Raw genomic sequence first — 19,099 nt, forward strand, 5'->3', positions numbered from 1 at the left:
ACACTTACCAGTGCTCTGTTCCTTTTTATGGCTGAATAATAGAAATACTCCTTTTTTGTTCATCTCATCAGTTGATGGACATTAAGGTTTTTTGTACCTTTTGGCCATTGTGAATAGTGCTGCTCTAAATATTCATGTACAAGTATCACGAATAGCTTTCTCACTTATTATATTCCTATGTAGAACTCCTACACAGTAGTCCATGTAGTAATTCTATATTTAACTTTTTGAGGAACCCCCAAACTATGCTTTACATTGTCTGCATCATTTTACATTCCCACCAGCAGCATATGAGTTTCAGTTTCTTTGCATCTTCACCAATACTATTTTGTTTTTTTGTATTATTATAAACATCCTACTGGATATGAAGTTTCGTTGCATTGTGGTTTTGATTTACATTTCCCTAATGACTAGTGATGAACATTTTTTCATGTGCCCATTTGCTATTTGTTTATCTTCTTTGGTGAAAAGGGCTATTGCAGTCCTTTGCCCATTTTTAAATTTGGTGGTTTGTCTTTTTGTTGTTGAGCTGTAAGAATTCTGTATATATTCTAGATATTAAACCCTTAACATATATTATTTGCAAATATTTGTTCTATTCTGTAGGTTTTCTTTTCCCTTTCTTGATAGTGTTCTTTGATGTACAGAACTTTATTTTTTTGAAGCCTAATTTATTCTATATTTTGTTGCTTGTACACTAGGTGTCATATCTAAGAATTCATTGTAAAATTTAAAGTCATGAATATTTTTTCATTTTCATCCAGGAGTTTCATGGTTTTCATTCTTAAATTTAGGTCTTTGATCTTAAAGAATCAATTTTGGATTAATTTGATTCATTTTGAGTTAATTTTTCTGAAAAATTAACAGAATGAAGTAGGACCACCAACTTCTTTCTGATCATCTTTATCACTTGTATTACCCATTAATATGAAGCATGAAGCCACTCCAACAAGCATCCATGAATCATTTTCCTGAATAGCTTTTCCCCCATGTATTCAATCAATGATGGTTTCCTTCTTAATTTTTATAATTGAAAATATTATGCATAATGTAAAATGTGTTTCCTAATTAACTGATAAAATGATCCCACTTTATCCTGTGTATGATAGCTACCTTAGATATATTTATAGTAGGTCTGGGAGTTTTAGTTTATAAAATTGGCAGGGGTGATTAGTAAATCTCTTGTTGGTTTCTGGGTTTAAATGTCTAGGTTTATCACTGATTTTGAATATTGAATTTGCTATTATAGTCAATGAGAAGGTAATTGTTACTTTTGAATTCTAATCTTGTTTTATTTGGTTATTTGTTGTCTATTATTTTTTACTGAGTACCAATCCTTGATTATAAGTTATCCCACTAGTCTTTTTTTTCTCCTTCACCTACAGTGTTCATAGTGATGTATTTTCCTGGGAAAAAGTGGTAGTGTTATGGTAGTCTATATAAACCTGTTGCATACTATTCTTTAGAATTTAAAAAAAAAAATCTACCAGTACAGGATGGACAGAATAGACCTTATATGTACTTCATTATCTGTCCAAAATTTTAACTTTTAAATTTGTCACTTTGTTTTAAATAGAAGAGAGTATAATTTGTTTGTACCTTTTTTTAGTACTTGGTTCTGAAGCTTGAAAGGCCTGCTATAGTCCAGAATATCACATTTGGAAAATATGAGAAAACGCATGTCTGTAATTTGAAGAAATTTAAAGTCTTTGGTGGAATGAATGAAGAAAACATGACAGAGCTATTATCCAGGTGAGTTATGATTATGGGGTGGAAAGAGTTGTCTTCTAAACAAGCTGCAGTCTTAGTTTAGTCTCTTTGTAGCTAAATATGCATGGTTTGATTTTTTTTCCCCCCCAAGAGAGAAGAAAATATTTCTACTCTTCTATTTCTAGTGACTTATTTTAATATTGTGACTTGAGTTAGCTTTTTTTAAACCTCTAGATACTAGTTAATATTGTTACCAGACAAGAAAGAATAAAAATTTTTGTTTTATTTTTACTTGTGATTTTTTTAGTTGTATTTTTGGACTTTAATTGCCTCAGAAATACTTCTAGCTTTAATAATTTTTTTGCTATAAAAATATAGATAAAACAGTAAGATTGGTTGCCCTAATCCAGAGTAATATTCTGGGAGTTTACTATAAATTGGAGACTAAAAAGAGAAAAAGTTTGTTACTGCACCTAGCATAATGCCTGCCACTTGGAGAGAGCTCAGTAAAAGTGAGTTTTAACAACATAGACCACCAGGAATGAAAGGATTAATTTACCCACTAGTTAATGAAAAGTCAAATACCAACAGAATGGACAAATAATGCTATGAGGTTTTAGAATATATCTATGACATGGTATGTCCCATTAGCAGAATACTTTATACTGTTAAATACTACCTTTATACTGTATTTGATTTAAGTCATGAAAGTGTTTGAGGGCCTAGGAAAACCTGAAGATAAGCAACTCCCATAAATACTTGTGTCGACCCTAGTTGTTTAAGTGGAGAAATGATAGGGGTTTATTTTTATTCAGGATAAAGTGTATACTGTTAAAACAATAGAGTAATGTCATCTTTGAAAATTTGTTGAGCTATAAAAGGAACATTTGTATCTCAGTCAGAATTAAATAACTTAATTCTTTGACAAATTCTAATATTCGGCCCTGTTTAAGTTGTAAGATACGAATGTGAATTGTTTTTTTAATTTTCTTCTTACTGCTTGAATATTTTATTTTATATTCTATTATACATTAAGGATATTAAGTCATCACACATTTCCATCTTTTTAATTAGAAGACAGTAATAATGTGGTATGACTACAATTTTTGACCTATATTCTCATGTTCAGCTACTTCTTTGGTTATATATTTTAGCATTGGTTTAATCTTAAAATCTGAGTATGGATTTAATCTGGGTTTTGGTGCATTTACTGAATTACGAAATCAGATGTGATAATCTTATTTTTTTCACAGTGGCTTAAAGAATGATTATAACAAAGAAACATTCACCTTGAAGCATAAAATTGATGAACAGATGTTTCCTTGTCGATTCATTAAAATAGGTAAGGATTGTAGCATTCTGAAACAAATATAAATTCTTGATACCGTCAGTCAGCAAACTACAGCCCACTGAATCCTGTGGTCCCCTGTTTTTTAATTAAAATGTTATGAGAATACTGTCACACAGGTTGTTCCCATATTGTCTGTCTGCTTTTGCACTACAAAGGTGAAGTTTAGTAGTTGCAGGAAACTACATAGTCCCCAAAATGTTTTTTATTTTGACCTTTACAGAAAATGTTTTTTGACCCCTGCTTTATAAATCTGTAACTAACAGGTAATTCAGTGAAACCATTTTCAAATGTTCTCTCATTTTAAAGTTTATTAGAAGATTTTATGAGATATAGTTGTTCGATTTCCTTGATTGTTTAATTGAAGTTTTTGTCAGTTCCAAAGCTATAACATTTGAAAATCGAATACTGATGAATTTCTTAAGGCAGACTATTTTCCATTGTGTTCTTTTGTATTTCATTGTTTTAGTGAAACGTTGCTCAAACACATAAAACTAATTTCATGACCCTGAGTAATAAGTTGAAAGGTAATGTTTGAAAAATACTACCTTAAAAAAAAAGAAAGAAGAAGAAAAATACTACCTAAGGTATATATTTATTGACCAAGTGTTTCAGCTGGAGAAAGTATTTGTAATACCTCCTCAAAATTAGTATTTGTAGGGTTATTTTGTTTTTCTTTAGATTTATTATTTAGAAGGTAGGAAAGTTAAGGACTTGAATCTTTTAATTTCCATCTGTTTGCGTACCTTTGGAAATATGTTAAAGTTGGGATTAAAGTGAATCAGATCCCTCAGAGAATAATAATAAAAGCCAGAATCCCATGTTTTAATTTGGGAGAAAAATTCCTCTTTTGGAACAAGCAGTATACTTCATAGTCGCTGTTTGCTATTTTATCAAGAGTTGACCTGTTTTATTTCATTAAGTCAGATAGTTTTGTTGGGCAAAAAGAATATCTGAAATCTTAATAAATATTACTTATAAAGGGAAAACTATTTTTAAAGAGTTGGGCTGCCCAGTGTATTAGGTTTTCTTTGTAACTATAGTTTCTGTTGTTTTAGTAAATAATAACCTGTGTCCTATTTTCCTGTGAGAATTTATGAACATGCAATTTTTAAAAATAAATTCTACTCTTGGTTTTTTTTTCTTTGGTACTAATGAGTAATCCTTTTCTCAGCATGCAGACCACCCATTTCTTACACTCTTGCATAGCTTTAACAGTTCTATGATCTTATATTTCAAATGTACAAGTAGTGAAATATGTTTTCATGTAATACATTTAGAATGTATAGTTTTAAAGTACTTATTCAACTTCTGTTTTGCCTAGTCATGCAAAATAAAGTTGTTGTTGTTTTTTAATTACTTTTTGTGGTGCTTTTTATACCTTTCCTATGGTCTTGTTTTCCTTAAAAAAAAAAAAAAAAAATCGACTGCTTCAGTAGTTCTTAATCCTCTTGTATTATCCATTAGAAATATCAGTAAAAGTCTGTTTCATGCAGTTGCATAGTTTTCCTTAAAATTTTATAAGAAAACAGAGGTTTCATATGGAGCTGTTAAGACATTCAGCTTGTGTAAAGACAAGAATTTGGACCTTTTTCCAGCCTTTTCTATGACCCTTTTAATGATAAGGCATAATGATGTTTTTTACTTTCCCTTGATGGATTAGTTTTATGGTATTCAGGCAAAATGTTAATTGGAGCTTTCCAAATAATTGTAGACACTTATTAACTCAGTTGATATTTAGGATGTTAATATTTAGATAACTTCATATTTCTCACTTTTCTGTTAAAAGATGTTAATGGTGGTTTGCAGTGTCTTTGCTTTTCAACCTTTTCCCAACATTCTCCTGATAAGTTTAAAAAAAAAAAAAAGGAAAAAAATGAAACTAAAAGCCTATATATTAGGTTAGTATTTTTAGTTTATCAGTATGTTTTGTTTTGTTTTTTAATCCTCACCTGAGGACATGCTCACTGATTTTAGAAAGAGGAAGGGAGAAAGAGAGAGAGGGAGGGAAACAACAACCCTTTGCCTTTTACACCCTCATGACTGAACCTGCAACCTAGGTGTGTGCCCTCATCAAGAATCAAACCTGCGACCTTTTGGTTTACAGGATGACACTCCAGCCAGCTGAGCTGAGCACACCAGCCAGAGCTAGTGCTGTGTGTTCTTTAATTGAGTGATGTGTAGCTCTCTTTTGGTGGTGACTTAGCACGGATATTTTACCTAGTTGGTATAAATTGTTAGATATATACTTAAAAGAAAAATGTGTTTGAATATTTCATATTCATGTTCTGCAGTAATATGTTTGAAAGATTTTGCTTTATTTAAAAAGTTTTTTCTTAAACAACAAAATTGCTGAATATAGTCAGCCTTCAATTATTCTTGGTAAGGGAAGGGAACAGAAGCAAGACTACCTCAGGGGAAGATCTCCAGATCATGCACCAACAGCAACTGGGATAATTTTTCTAATGAACTAACTGAACTAACAAAGTGGAGACAGACTTATGGATCCAGAGAACAGACTGACACTTGTCAGAGAGCAGAGGGTTGAGGGCTGGGTAAGAAGGGTGAAGGGATTAAGCAAAGGGGAAAAAAGCCTCATGAACACAGACAATAGTATGGTGATTGCCAGAGGGCAGGGGGTTGGGGGCAGGTAGAAGAGGGTAAAGGGGGGATAAATGGTGATGAAAGGAAACTTGACTTGGGGTGGTGAACATGCAATACAATATACAGCAAATATATAAAAGTATAGAATTGTATACCTGAAACATTTATAATTTTATTATCCAATGTCACCCCAATATATTCAATTAAAAAATAATAAATAAATGTGGTAATTTTCATTGGTAAGGAATATAGGTTATTTGTTAAATTTGGGTTAAACCAAATTTAAGTTTTTAAAAGTAATGTAAGCTCATATTTATGAAGAAAATTATTTCATTTTGCATATCTTTTTGTACATTTTTATACTTATATTCATATAGCTATTGTTTACATGACTTCTTAAATGTAGTATTTTGGATACTATAGAAAAAATGCAAAAATATAATTTGAATTATGTCATTTCAGTAATTATTATTTAGAGCTTATGTTTTTATTTTTGACAGTATATAAGTGCTTTCACATGTGGTATCTCATTTGAACATTATACTGGCAGATAAAATCTTTCCTCTTTTGATTGAAGATACTAGTGATGGATCAAAGACATAGCATTTGCTTGCATATATGCTTGTATTGTTTTAAAGTAATAATAGTAGGTATCATTTATGAAGCATCTGCCAAACACTGTGTGAGATAGGCATTATTATATTCACTTTACGGAGGAGAAAACTGAAGTTTAGAGGTTAAGAGGCTGGGCCAAAACCATACAGGCAGTTAAGTGCAGAGATGAGATACAAACTTAAGTCTACTTCCAAAGATTGGGTTGTCTTACTATGTGATATATGTAAGTTTTGTTTCCTCAAGCAGATTATGAAATCCTTGGGGATAGTAACTCTGTCTTCTCTTTCCTCTAAGAAGTCAAGAATATATACTTTTTGAGTTTATTGTACAGGAGTTTAGAGAAATTAATCAGTGGTTTCATGAACTTGATGAGAAAATGTTGCAACTTTATGTTCTCTAACCTCTAATATACTTATCATTTCTTCCAATTTTAAGTATAGGCAATAATTCATAGTATTATATCAAAACTTACGATTGTCACAGAAGTTACAAATTTTTCCCATCACTTCAGAGTGTGGCAAATATAGTAAATTTGAAATCAGGGTAATTATTAGACCTGCCTCTAGATCTTACTATCTAATGTATTAGTAAAAAAGCATATATATTTTGTATGTAATTTTGTTTCTTTATAGTTTTTATAACTATACTTCAGTACAGTTGGTTTACTCTGTAATCTTACGTATTTTCCTTTATGCATTTAAATCTGAAGGGGGTTGAGTCACAGAGTTCACCAAACAGCCATAGGGGATTCATGGCACAGAAAAGGAAAAGAGCTGACGCTGGAACGATGTCTTTAACAGGACTTAGTGTGGAAGTTGAGAGTTGGCCTTAGGAAGAAGTTTGGTTTCAGTAAGACCTGTAATTAAAAGGAGAATTTAGTAAAGAAGGAGGGTAATTAATTGGGAGACCAAATTTGAGAGAGCAAGATGAAAATTTAGAAGGGAAAACCTCCTCAGTGGAAGATAGATCAGATGAGAGGAAACAGAGTGGAATGGGATGGGGGGGTTGGTTACAGATTACTAGAAGGATTTACATCCCGATTCATAGCCAAGATAACAGCTGTGTGAGGGAAATTAGCAAGGTGAAGTGGGGTCAAAGAAGGTATTTGGGGAGAACTCTTAGATTCTGGGGGAATCCTGTTTTTTGGTAGATGGGATTACTTGGATATGTGGAGTTTTGGATTTTTACAGCCTACATGGTTGTGGTTACTTTAGGGAGAAGCTTCAGTTTTGGCTGGATTCAGCCTGTTTTCTGGGTTCTCAGGAGTGTTTAGAAGGCTAGGATGAGTACTAAATCTGGGGAGGTGGCCTGATGAGAGCCCTTCGTGTAAACATGTGGAAAGGTAACATTTTAAAAATGTACTAGTAAAAAGAAAATTAATATAGCAATAATACCTAATAATAGTAGTAGTAGTGCCCTGACTATTGTGGCTTATTGGGTTGGGCATCCTCCTGCAAACAGAAAGATCACTAGTTCAATTCCTGGTCGGGATTGTGGGCCAGCTCCCTGGCTGGGGGTGTGTGAGAAGCAACCCATTGACATTTCTCTCACACATCAATGTTTCTCTCTTTCTTCCCCACTCTCTAAGAAATTATTAAGATCTTTTAAAAAAAAATTAGGAGTAGCTAACTTTTATTTAGCGCTTACTATGTGCCAGTTACTCTGTTAAGTACTTTGTGTGCTTATCACATAATTCTGTTGTAGAATAGGTGCACTTGTTCAGAATGGTTAATCTTGAATTTTTAGAGTCTTCCAGACCCTGACCTTAAAATTGCTAGCATCTTTTAATAACTGTTTTAGTCATCTGGATAGGAGTTTGCCTGTCTAGATGATACTGCCAAAGCACACTGAATGTGCCACAGATGGTGTTTCACTGTGTGGAGATGGTGATCCCTCCTCATTCCTAGAGTAGAAGGAACCTGCAGCCTGGTACCCTTGTGTGCCATACAAATATTATTTTCCATGCATGCCATCATGAAAAAGGATGAGAAGCGCTGATTCTGATCATATCTGTGCCTGATTTTCTCATGGGGAAAGTTGGCAGTGGGGTCCTAGGGTATAAACTCTTAGCTTTGGGAATGTGTATTAGGGGTTCCTGATCTTTTTATTTGAGGTGTGAGCAAAGGCATTGTTCATTGTGGAACAAAGAATGTGTGCTTGGAGCTTCAATTCACATTTAAATTTCTGACATATAGTACATAGTATGTCTAATACGCGTTATTAGTGTTAATGCCACCAAAATTTTTAAAAAATATATATGCTGACTGATTTTCAAGAGAGAGAGGAAGAGAGAAAGAGAAACATCAGTGTGAGAGAGAAACATCAATAGGCCTGCTGTACGCACCGGACCAGGGATCTAACCCACAACCTATGTTAGGTGCCCTGACTGAGCATTGAACTCACAACCCTTGGGTTGTAGGGCAGCGCTTCAACCAGCTAAGCCACACCAGCCAAGGCTTAATTTATTTTTTAATTTAATTTATTCAGGTGACATTGGCAAATAAAATTATATAGGTTTTAGGTATACAATTCTACAATATATGATGTATGTATTGTATTGTGTCTTTACCACACCAAGTCAAGTCTCCTTCCATCGCCATTTATCCCTGCTATATCTACCCTCTTGTATCCCCTTCCCCCAGTTTCTGGAACTGTATATTCTTCATTCTCTTGTAATATATGAATGTTCTTCTGAGATGACTTCCTTATTAACCCTCCTCCCAACAATGTTCTTGGAAAAGTATTAAGAATTAGAATTTAATTTTATTCTAGAAATTTATAGTGGGCCTTTAGGTATATAGGAAAAATACCACTAAGACATAAATGCTTAAAAGTTTTCACAAATAAACATTTTAGTGGGACTTGAATAGATATAATAGGAAGATTTTTTTCCCTCCTGATTTTTTTGAACTTGGACCTAGAACTTGAGGTTAGATTTTAGATCTGTAACTAACATTAGATGTCTGCTTATACTTACAGACTATCTTCTTGGGGCTTTGGGTTTAGAATTCTGTTTTATTCTGACTATTATACTACTTGATGGTTATTACTGTGATATACTAGATAAAGTTTTTAAATGGTACTGCTATGTAAAGAAATGGATATCACAACAACAGTAATGCAGTATTCATTGCTGTAAAACTTTTTGAAATTTTTACTGTTTGCATATATAAACTGATAGCCATATTAAACATCCTAATGACTAGTTGCTACTGACTGTGTCTGTCTTCACTCACACAGCTGCCTTAGATGGCAGTATGGGAAAGTATCTGACTAGTACATCTTAGCTTATTGAGTCTGATATTGCTAAAGAGTAGTGGACATGGAAATTAATAGCCTCGATGTTGGATACAGTGGACATTCTGTGTTGGTATTTAATCAAAATTTGACAAGTGAGAGTTTCTTAAAGGCAGTTGCATTATTCACTCTGAACCATATTGGTGTCACACCAAACTCCATTGGCATGTCTTGCACTTTGAATTAACCTTTTATCCATTCATGGTTTTGTAATACCATCCTTTTGTCATTTAGAAAATATGATTCACTGAGTTATACAGATGGTTTACATGTTAAAACATTTAATTATATAGTATTGTTTTAAATCACAATCATTAACATCACCACCAATCTTATCAGAAAAATCTTAAGTATTAGAAAGTTATTAAGCTCACAGCAGTGATACCAATTTTCCAAAATTCTAATTTTCCCTTGAGAGCTTAAATTTTATACTTGGCAACAAATACTGTGAGCTATTTTCTTTGGAATGACAGGTAAATATCTGACGAATGCTCAAATCTAAATAATCTAAAGAATCATAGATGGTCTTTCAAGAAAAAGTGGTATCTTGGGGGTTCAGGAACAGGAAACAAATGACTATTTTAGCTCACAACTCTACCAACTGTGCAGGTCCTATTCCTTGCAGTAGCCATCATACTTTGGTACACAGCAAAAATGCTTTATGTGTACTTCACATTCTGTCACACAGAATATTAAAAAGATGTGTTCTTAATGATAGGGATTTCTTAAAATTACTTTTAACTGCATCATGGATATTCTTAAATGAATTGTCTTTTCTTTAATCTGCAAGTGTGTGATGGTGAGGAATACATCCAATGTGTATTATATTAGGAAATACTACTAGACTTTCGTGCTACTGTGGTACTCCATGGCACTACCAAGGTGCCAGCAGTCTTACTCATTGTTGCCTTTGCACCATGAGTGCAAATGTCAGTGTGTACACACACACACACACACACACACAGAGAGAGAGAGAGAGAGAGAGAGAGAGAGAGAGAGAGAGTTCTAGTCTTATGAAAAATAGTTTGGACTACATGGGTCCTCCTGAAAGTATTGTTGGGATTGCCAATGGCCCCATGGATTGCATGTTTAAAACCTCTACTCTGTTCTGTCATTGCTGATTATTCATGGTAAATTCCTCTAAATCCTTGAGATTTTTTGACACACTCTTCAATGATTTACCTTCCTTAATATTGAACTTCAAATTACTGTATTTTTTTAGGATGTTTATTTTCTTACTATTTTTATTTAAGGTATAAGGTATTTTTGTATTACTTTCAGATTAGTTTGTTCAGTTACATGTCAAGAAAAAAATGGATATATATAATTGGGATTTTGATTGAAATTACATTAAATTTATAATTAATTTGAAAGAAATTGACATGTTTACAACATTGCGTTTTCCCATCTAGGAACATAGTATGTCTTTCTATTTATTCAATTTTTAAGTAAAATTTTGTTTCCTTAAATAGATCTTGCATACTTTAAAGTTTATTCTGAGATATTTTAAGCTTTCTCTGCCTTTATAAAGGGAACTTTTTGAATTATATTTTCAAGTGAGTTATTATGTGCAGGGAATGCTTATTTTCATGTTTACATACATATAAAAATTTTTCAGTTGAATCTCTTGACATTTTTAGATAACTATATAATCTTCAAATGATAATATTTTCTCTTAATTTGCAAGTTTTTCTTTATTGTACTGGCCAAAGATCTCTCATATAGTATTAAATAGTAGAGATACTGGGCCTCTGTTTGGCAATACTTAATGTTTCTCCATTAGGCTTAACTTTTGAGGTTTTTAATCCTTAAAAAATAACCTAGGTAAGAATGTTTTCTGTTGCCTTCTATTTAAGAGAGTTATTTTAATGAGTAGAAAATAAACTTTGTTTACAGTTAGCACCATTTGAGGTAATCAGATTTGCTTCTCATATACTGTTAACATTGTGAATTACATTAATATAGCTCCTATTATTTAACCACCCTTCCATTCCTAGAATGAATTGTATTTGGTTTCAATGAAAACCTGGTAGAATTTTTTGCAACTTAAAAAAAAAAATTGTATATGTGTTCATAGCTGAGATTGGCCTTAAATCCTTTTTCTTCTGGTTTTGTTTTCAGGATTATGCCACTTTGATAACTAAACTTTCAATCTCTGATATATCATAATTGTTTGTTTTTGTGGGTTTGCTAGAATTTGCGTGCTGAATCATCTAGCCCTGGCCCTGTTTTGGGGGTATATGTAAATGACCACTTTGACTTTATCTTACTATGTATTTATATTAAAGAAACTTCATGATGGCAATTATGTTTCTTTTTGCTCATGTAGTCCCAGCACGTAATAGTACAGTGCATATAGAAACTATGCAGAAAATCTGTTGAATGAATCCAAATAGGCCTGAATAGTGATTTTACTTTGCCTAAAGTTTTATTTGAACTATGTTAATTTTTTTTCTTTTTTCTTCCTTCTTCCTTCCTTTCTTCCTTCCTTTTTTTTTTTTCCCCCCCCTCCTCAAAGTTCCACTCTTATCCTGGGGACCCAGCTTTAACTTTAGCATCTGGTATGTTGAACTTAGTGGCATTGATGATCCTGATGTAGTACAACCTTGTCTCAACTGGTATAGCAAGGTAGGACTGTATTTTAAAATCCTGATATTATGTTTCTAATGCCTATGAAGAGAGTTTTGTGTCAATCTCTTGTTTTTATTGAGAATAATTTGAAATTTTGAAAATAGTGGTAATTATTAGTGTTAATCAACTTTATAAAGCATTTATATATTCCAGCTTCTAAGCAATTTTTATAATTTATTAAATCACTACCAGTCTATGAGATAGGTATAGTTATCATCCATATTTTACAGGTGATAAAATGGTGCACTGAGAGGTTAATTATTTTGCCTAAGATCATACAGTTATAAAGTGTTCAAGTATATAGGCTCAGGTAGTCTGGCTCCAGAGTCTGCTATTGTATTATTATACTCTTCTGACTATGAATTTTGTGATCAAAATAATTAAACACAATCTTTAGTGGGGTAGTTTTGGTTCTAAATTGCTTTTATAGCATATTCCTTCATTGTATTTATATTGAGTAAAATAGGAAATTTTACTTTTTAAAGACTGTGAAATAGTTTCTATAAATATATGATCTTGTGCTTACAGGAAAAATAAAAATTATATTTAACAGTGTTATTCATAGGGCATTTTATACAGTAGATACATCCTGAGACATGTGAGTTTAAATTATTTAGAAATAGGCCTTATGTTTCATTTTTGTCTTCACTCTTTTTTTGGGGGGGGGGTTTAAAATATATTTCATTGACTATGCTATTACAGTTGGCCCAAGTTTCCCCCATTCCCCCCCTCCACCTTGTACCCCTATTCCCTCCAGCAATTCCCCCCTTAGTTCATGTCCATTGGTCATGCATATAAGTTCTTTGGCTACAACATTTCCTATACTATTCTTTTTTTTTTTTTTTTAATTAATTTATTTACTTTTTAAATACATTTGTCTCTGCCTTCCCCCCACCTCTTTCCCTTGCCCCCTCCCACCTTCCCTCCCTCAGGGCTTCCCCTTTGTCTTCACTCTTATTTCTTATTATTTCACTCTTGGCCAGTTTTGGGAGAGGGGTCTTTTTTATTGATGAGGTGATAAAACTTTAGTTTAATCAATAGTGCCTGATATTTTTATTTGCAAGTAAACTGATTTACTCATAGGAGATTGGGAAACAATATAGGTTTTTTTGTATCAAATATCAGCTCTGTTTTGGTCGGTTTAAATGAGGAACTTTTTGACTAATTTATTTTTGGCATTTGATTATATTCAGTTTAAAATAGAAGCTAAACTTTAGTATTTTCTATATTTTTCGTATGTTTTTGGATTTCTTGTAATATTGTAAATTCTTTCAAGGTAAAGTCCCAATATGTTTAAACATTAAAAATCACCTTTACAACCCTGACCGGCTTGGCTCGGTTGAGCTTTGTCCTGCAAAGTGAAAGGTTTGAATCCTGGTCAGGGCACATGTGTGGGTTGCGGGCCCAGTCCCCAGTTGGGGCATGTGCAAGAGGCAGCCCATCGATGTTTCTGTCCCTCTCTTTCTCCTTCCTTTCCCCTCTCTCTTAAAAATAAGTAATTAAAACCTTTTTTTAAAATCACCTTTACAGTGTAATTCACATAATAGGTAGTACATACTTAAAATCTTCTAAAGATGTTTTTTAAAATTTAAAAAAATAGCTCATTTGATAGCTGACTAAAATTTTTCCTGAATTTAGCATATGATGTGAGTGTGTGTTTTCTTTAATATACTCACATGAATCTCTTGATATTGCAGGAAGTTGCAAATTTCACCTCTTTCCCCAACACCATGGGGAGATTATATTTATAGAGAACTTCAAACTGTTCAAACACATTCACTTTTCAAGTTCTCTGAAACTCTAGAAATTAAAGTTAAAACCCTCACCCTCTTTGTAGTTTCAGTCCTTTTTTTAAGCGTTAAAATTCTGTTATGTCATAAATCCTCTCCTACTATGTATCTACATATCACCTGATAGAAAATTTAAAATAGGGATGTGATTCAGACTCCTAAAGTCAACAAAATAAAACGTTATTACTATTTAACATAGTTGTGGATAGTTATTTATGGTAAATCTTTATTTACAGACCAAGGGTAAGAAACCAAAAACGTAAAATTAGTTTGGATATAGAATCATTCTTTTGAGGGAGGATCTTGGTTACCTATAGTGCTTAGAAATAGTGTTTTGAAAACCTTTTATTAGTTAAAATATCAACCAACTGATTTTTTTTCTCATAAAGCTTCCTAAATGTAGCATCATATTTTCCTGCCTTATTAAAAGATATTGCTTACAAGTAAATAATATTTTTGTTTGGTTTTTGTGCATCGCTTCTGTGTCATTAGTTTAGTTATTATTTAGAAAATTTGGAAATCTCAAAACATATTTTTGAACTTACTGTTTACTTTTAAAAATTCTTTATATGAACTTGTATCTATTTTTGGCACTCATACCCTTAGGAGAAAGATTTAGTAAATTAAACATTTCTCTTTTTGGATTCTAGTTAATTGAGATTTTTACTTATTGCTGTTAAATAGATGAGGTAGCCCAAGGTTAGCAAAAATTGTAGAATTTAAATTGTCTCTAATGATTTTGACTCATAAAACCTGTTTGTGAACTTAAAATACATAAATATTTGATAATAGTTGTCATTCAAGTAATAATACTAAGAACCAAGAACAAAAAGCACAATATAATTTATGTATATTATTTAATGGTTTCTGTGCCTTCAGTGCTAACATTGTATTCTGATTTGTAAAAGCTATGGAAGTTTTAATTTTTATTATCTGAAGTTAGCTTTGATAATTTTTTTGCTTTTCTTGAAAGTTCAGTGTCTAGAATTAGATCTGGTGTCATCTTTTTGTATCTTCCTCTTCATGAAATATATACCTGTATATATGTGTGTATATATATGTATACATATCTGTATATCTTTATCTCGTTCCTACCTTTCTCTTACATATTTTGTGACCTGTGGCAAAGGTTATAACAATTAACTGTCAGTTTTGCCATTTAAAAGTGGAAAAATAATGGTACTAATGAATAGGGTTAGTACAACACTTAGCACATAATAAATGCTCCTTTAGATTAGTTATTACTTATTTCCTATTGTAATAACTAAGCAGATCTCTTCTTTTCATATTTTCTCTTGTGTTCCAGTAGTACCGTGAACAGGAAGCCATTCGCCTTTGCCTAAAACACTTTAGACAACACAACTATACAGAAGCCTTTGAATCACTGCAAAAGAAAACGAAGATTGCCTTGGAACATCCTATGTTAACAGATCTGCATGATAAACTGGTGTTGAAGGGTGATTTTGATGCTTGCGAAGAGCTGATTGAAAAAGCTGTGAATGGTATGTTATAAACATTAAACTTAGTTGAAAATTGCTGCTTTATAGAATGACATCCTTTAAAAAACACTTTTCCACAGTGACTTTCATGGTGACAAAGAACTGAATCGGTGCTTCTAGTGTAAAAAAAAAAAAAATATATATATATATAGTCTTTATTTGGTTCCTGGCACACAGCTCCTAAAACCCTTGGCATCTGAGGAGGGGTAAGAGTGTCTCATATGCTGAGATGACGAGGTGGCTACGGTTCCTAGATAGCTTCAGATCTCCGGAAAGACCAAACCATGTGATTAGAGGACTGGAAATTTCAGTAGCACTGTGTCCCCCCACCCACCTCTGAGGAAGCGAGAGAGATCAGAGATTGAGTTCAGTCACCAGTGGCCAATGTTTTAATCAATCATCTCTACGTAATGGAACCTCCAAAGAAAAGGCCCTAAATAGTGGGGTTCAAAGAGCTTCCAGTCTGGCAAACACATCGGGACACTGGAAAAGTGGTATGCCTAGAGAGGGCATGGAAGCTGTAAACACATACCTGCCCCCAGTACTTTGTCCTGTGCTCTTTTTCCATTGGCTATTCCTGAATTGTATCCTGTATAATTAACCAGTTACAGTAAGTAAAGCACTTTACTGAATTCTGTGCTTACTCTATAAGTTTTTGAGCGTTGAGAGGAGTTGTGGGAAGCCTTGATTTGTAGCCAGTATGTTACAAGTACAGTGGCCCAGAACTTGTGCTTGGCATATGAAGTGGGAATTGTCTTGTGGGACTGAGCTTTTTAACTTGTGGAATCTCATGCTTACTCCAGGTAGATAATGTTAGCATTAAATTGAATTGTTGGATATCTGATTGGTGTCATTAGAGAGCTGATGTAAGAAAAACCCCCACACACTTGGTGTTAGGTACATTGTGAGTAAAAGCAGCTTAATGCTCAATATAAAATTTGTGGAATAGAATTTGGTGAATATTTTTATAGAAAGAAATAATAATAGACTTTCTCACTGCTTTTATGTATTTTAATCTTATCACTGTTATTACCCAGTATTGTTAGGTACTCACTTATCAGATAAGTTTTTGGTTGAATTTTACAACAGAAGAAAACAGAACCAGTACTGCCTTCTTTAGAAGTTTAAAAGTTAACATAAAATTAGTTGTTTCTAGCTCCAGTGAGTTAAAACAACAAACCTGCCTCTCAGCCAATGACGTTGTTACTGCTTATTTAATTGGTGATGACACATGCAAATAAATGATTATGTGTGAAACAATATATTTTGGAATATGAATAAAGAGAATATATATGATAATCCTTCCCAAACCATTGAACTGCAGTCAGTGAAAATATACATGTATATATATTCGTTTCAAAGAATGAATTTTATAATTTATCTTACAGAATAAGTAAGAAAGGCACAAATAATTTTATGGGGGTTTGTTTTGTTTCAGATCTTTAAGGCATGTAATATTTTATTAAAATAAACAATAATGGCAACAAAAACCACAGGCTACTTTATATAATTATTAGGCTAAAAAGTTAATTTTAAAACTGTCTAAACTGTTTACTATACTCATTTAAGAAAAGTTCTTAAAATCATGTGCAACTATGATACTACAGAGACTTAACTTATTCTTCCTGTTATAGGAGGAAACCAAGTTAAATTGGTAGTAACTCTGTTCTTGAGACTTAGAGCCAAGTTATATTTTTTGTACTCCTCAACTGGCTTGCAACCGTGTTTAGTTAATAAACATTCCTTCCAGGGTTGTTCAGTTTGCTGCTGACTTCACTGATGATAATTTGTTGGACAAATAAGGAAGTAAACACTGCCTTTGGCTTCTGTTCCACTAAAAACAGCAGAGAAAGTCAAGGATTTCCTCCCTGCTAAAATAGGAAGACACAGGGAATCAAAAGCATCTTCCATCAAGCATCTTATCATAGAGGGAACAAAAATTACTTTTAGTATATGTAGTGTATTACTACACTCTTCAGGTATGATCTGTACTTTAAGAAAGTATGTCTAATTAGCTTCCTGTTTGCGTAGAAACATCTTTATGTTTCCATTTATATAATTCATTACGGGGGATTCCTGAACAAATCGATGCTACTTCCTCTCTAACAATGCCAGAGAAAAAAGGTAGAATCCAGTGATGATGGGCAACAGTTATCACCTAGGAACAGGAAATTGTCTCATTTCCTATTGAAAAATAATCTACTTTTGTGAGATAAAGGTGGATTCAAGTTTAATAACACTCCAACAGGTTCACTAGTCCAAGTGTTTCCTAAAGTATCAAGTTGAGGTCTTTATCTCCTTTCCTCTTTCCTTTATTACCTCTTTACCCCTCCTGCCCCCTTTCCTTCTCCCCCACCTCTTCTATTTTTCTCTTTGTGCTTTCTTACCCCTTGATTTGTGCAGTGGTTGTTAGCCTGGCAGGACTATCCTTAAGAGGGTTTTTTTGTTTGGTGTTTGTGTGTGTGTGTGTGTGTGTGTGTGTGTGTGTGTGTGTGTGTGTGTGTTAAGATTTTATTTATTTTTAGAGAGGGGAAGGGAGGGGGAAAAGAGAGGGAGAGAAACATCAATGTGTGGTTGCTTCTTGCAAGCCCCCTACAGGGGACCTGGAACCCAGGCATGTACCCTGACTGGGAATTGAACCAGTGACCCTTTGCTTCTCAGGCCAGGCGCTCAGTCCACTGAGCCACATCAGCTAGGGCCCTCCTCTTAAAAGTTTTTAAAGTGATATCTCAAATCATGGTGGAGTAACCTTTGTGGCAAGGTTTTTAACTGCAAATTTAGTATTGTCAATAGCTCTAGGACTATTTATATTCTGTATTTCTTTTTGAGTGAACATTGGTAGTTTGTGCCTATTGAGGAATATGCTCATTTCATCTATTGGTGAATTTATTGGTATAAAGTTGTTCCAATACCTTTTTAAGAGGATATAATATTTATCCTCTTAATACCTTTGTGTCATCTCTTACTCTTGATATAGGTAATTTTTGTCTTTCTTTTTTTTCCTATGCAGAAAACTGGCTTAGAAAGCTGTTGATTTTTAAGAAAACAGCTCCTGATTTCTCAGTTTTATGTTGCCTTTTCTCCTCTCTTTCTGTGTATGTTTCTATTTCTTTCTATTTCATTGATTTCATCTATCTATATTATTTCCCTTCTCCTACATGCTTTGGTTTTAATTTGCTCTTTTTTAGTTTCATAAAATGAAAGCAGAGGCCATTGACTTGAGATCCTTTTTAATGTAGGCATTTGATGCCAAGAGTTTCTAAGCACTGTATTAGTTTTATATCATGAATTTTGCTATGCTATGTGTTTATTTTTCTTCAGTTTAAAAATGCATATATAAAATGACTTATTTTTCTTTCCAACCTTTATGCCTTTTTTCCTCTGCTCTTTAGTCTTTGTGACAGGATATTTAGTACAAGCAGGGTTGAGGTGACATGATGACAGTGGGTCTCCTTATGTAGTTCATGATCTCAAAAGAAATGCTTTCAACATTCTGTTAAATATGATTTTTGGTCTGTGATTTTTGGAGATCCTGTATCACATTCTTAGATTACTAAGAGTTTATATTATAAATAGCTAGTGAATTTTACGACTTTTTGTATTAT

The 19,099-nt window shown here is 33.1% G+C and overlaps 1 protein-coding gene across 4 annotated transcripts in view; it reads left to right on the forward strand.

Moving 5' to 3' along the window:
• The window catches only part of MKLN1 (muskelin 1), a 341,476-nt gene that overhangs the window by 223,039 nt on the left and 99,338 nt on the right, over positions 1-19,099 (forward strand). For all 4 annotated transcript variants that reach the window (XM_054564059.1, XM_054564060.1, XM_054564058.1 and 1 more), the window contains 4 exons: positions 1,610-1,752; positions 2,964-3,052; positions 12,093-12,202; positions 15,305-15,497. In XM_054564059.1, the coding sequence (XP_054420034.1) occupies positions 1,610-1,752; positions 2,964-3,052; positions 12,093-12,202; positions 15,305-15,497 (535 nt within the window). The remainder of the gene's footprint in view (positions 1-1,609; positions 1,753-2,963; positions 3,053-12,092; positions 12,203-15,304; positions 15,498-19,099) is intronic.

Source organism: Pteronotus mesoamericanus, unplaced genomic scaffold, assembly GCF_021234165.1.
Source record: "Pteronotus mesoamericanus isolate MK-2021 breed Mesoamerican mustached bat unplaced genomic scaffold, CSHL_Meso_final scaffold_85, whole genome shotgun sequence".
NCBI classification, from domain to species: domain Eukaryota; kingdom Metazoa; phylum Chordata; class Mammalia; order Chiroptera; family Mormoopidae; genus Pteronotus; species Pteronotus mesoamericanus.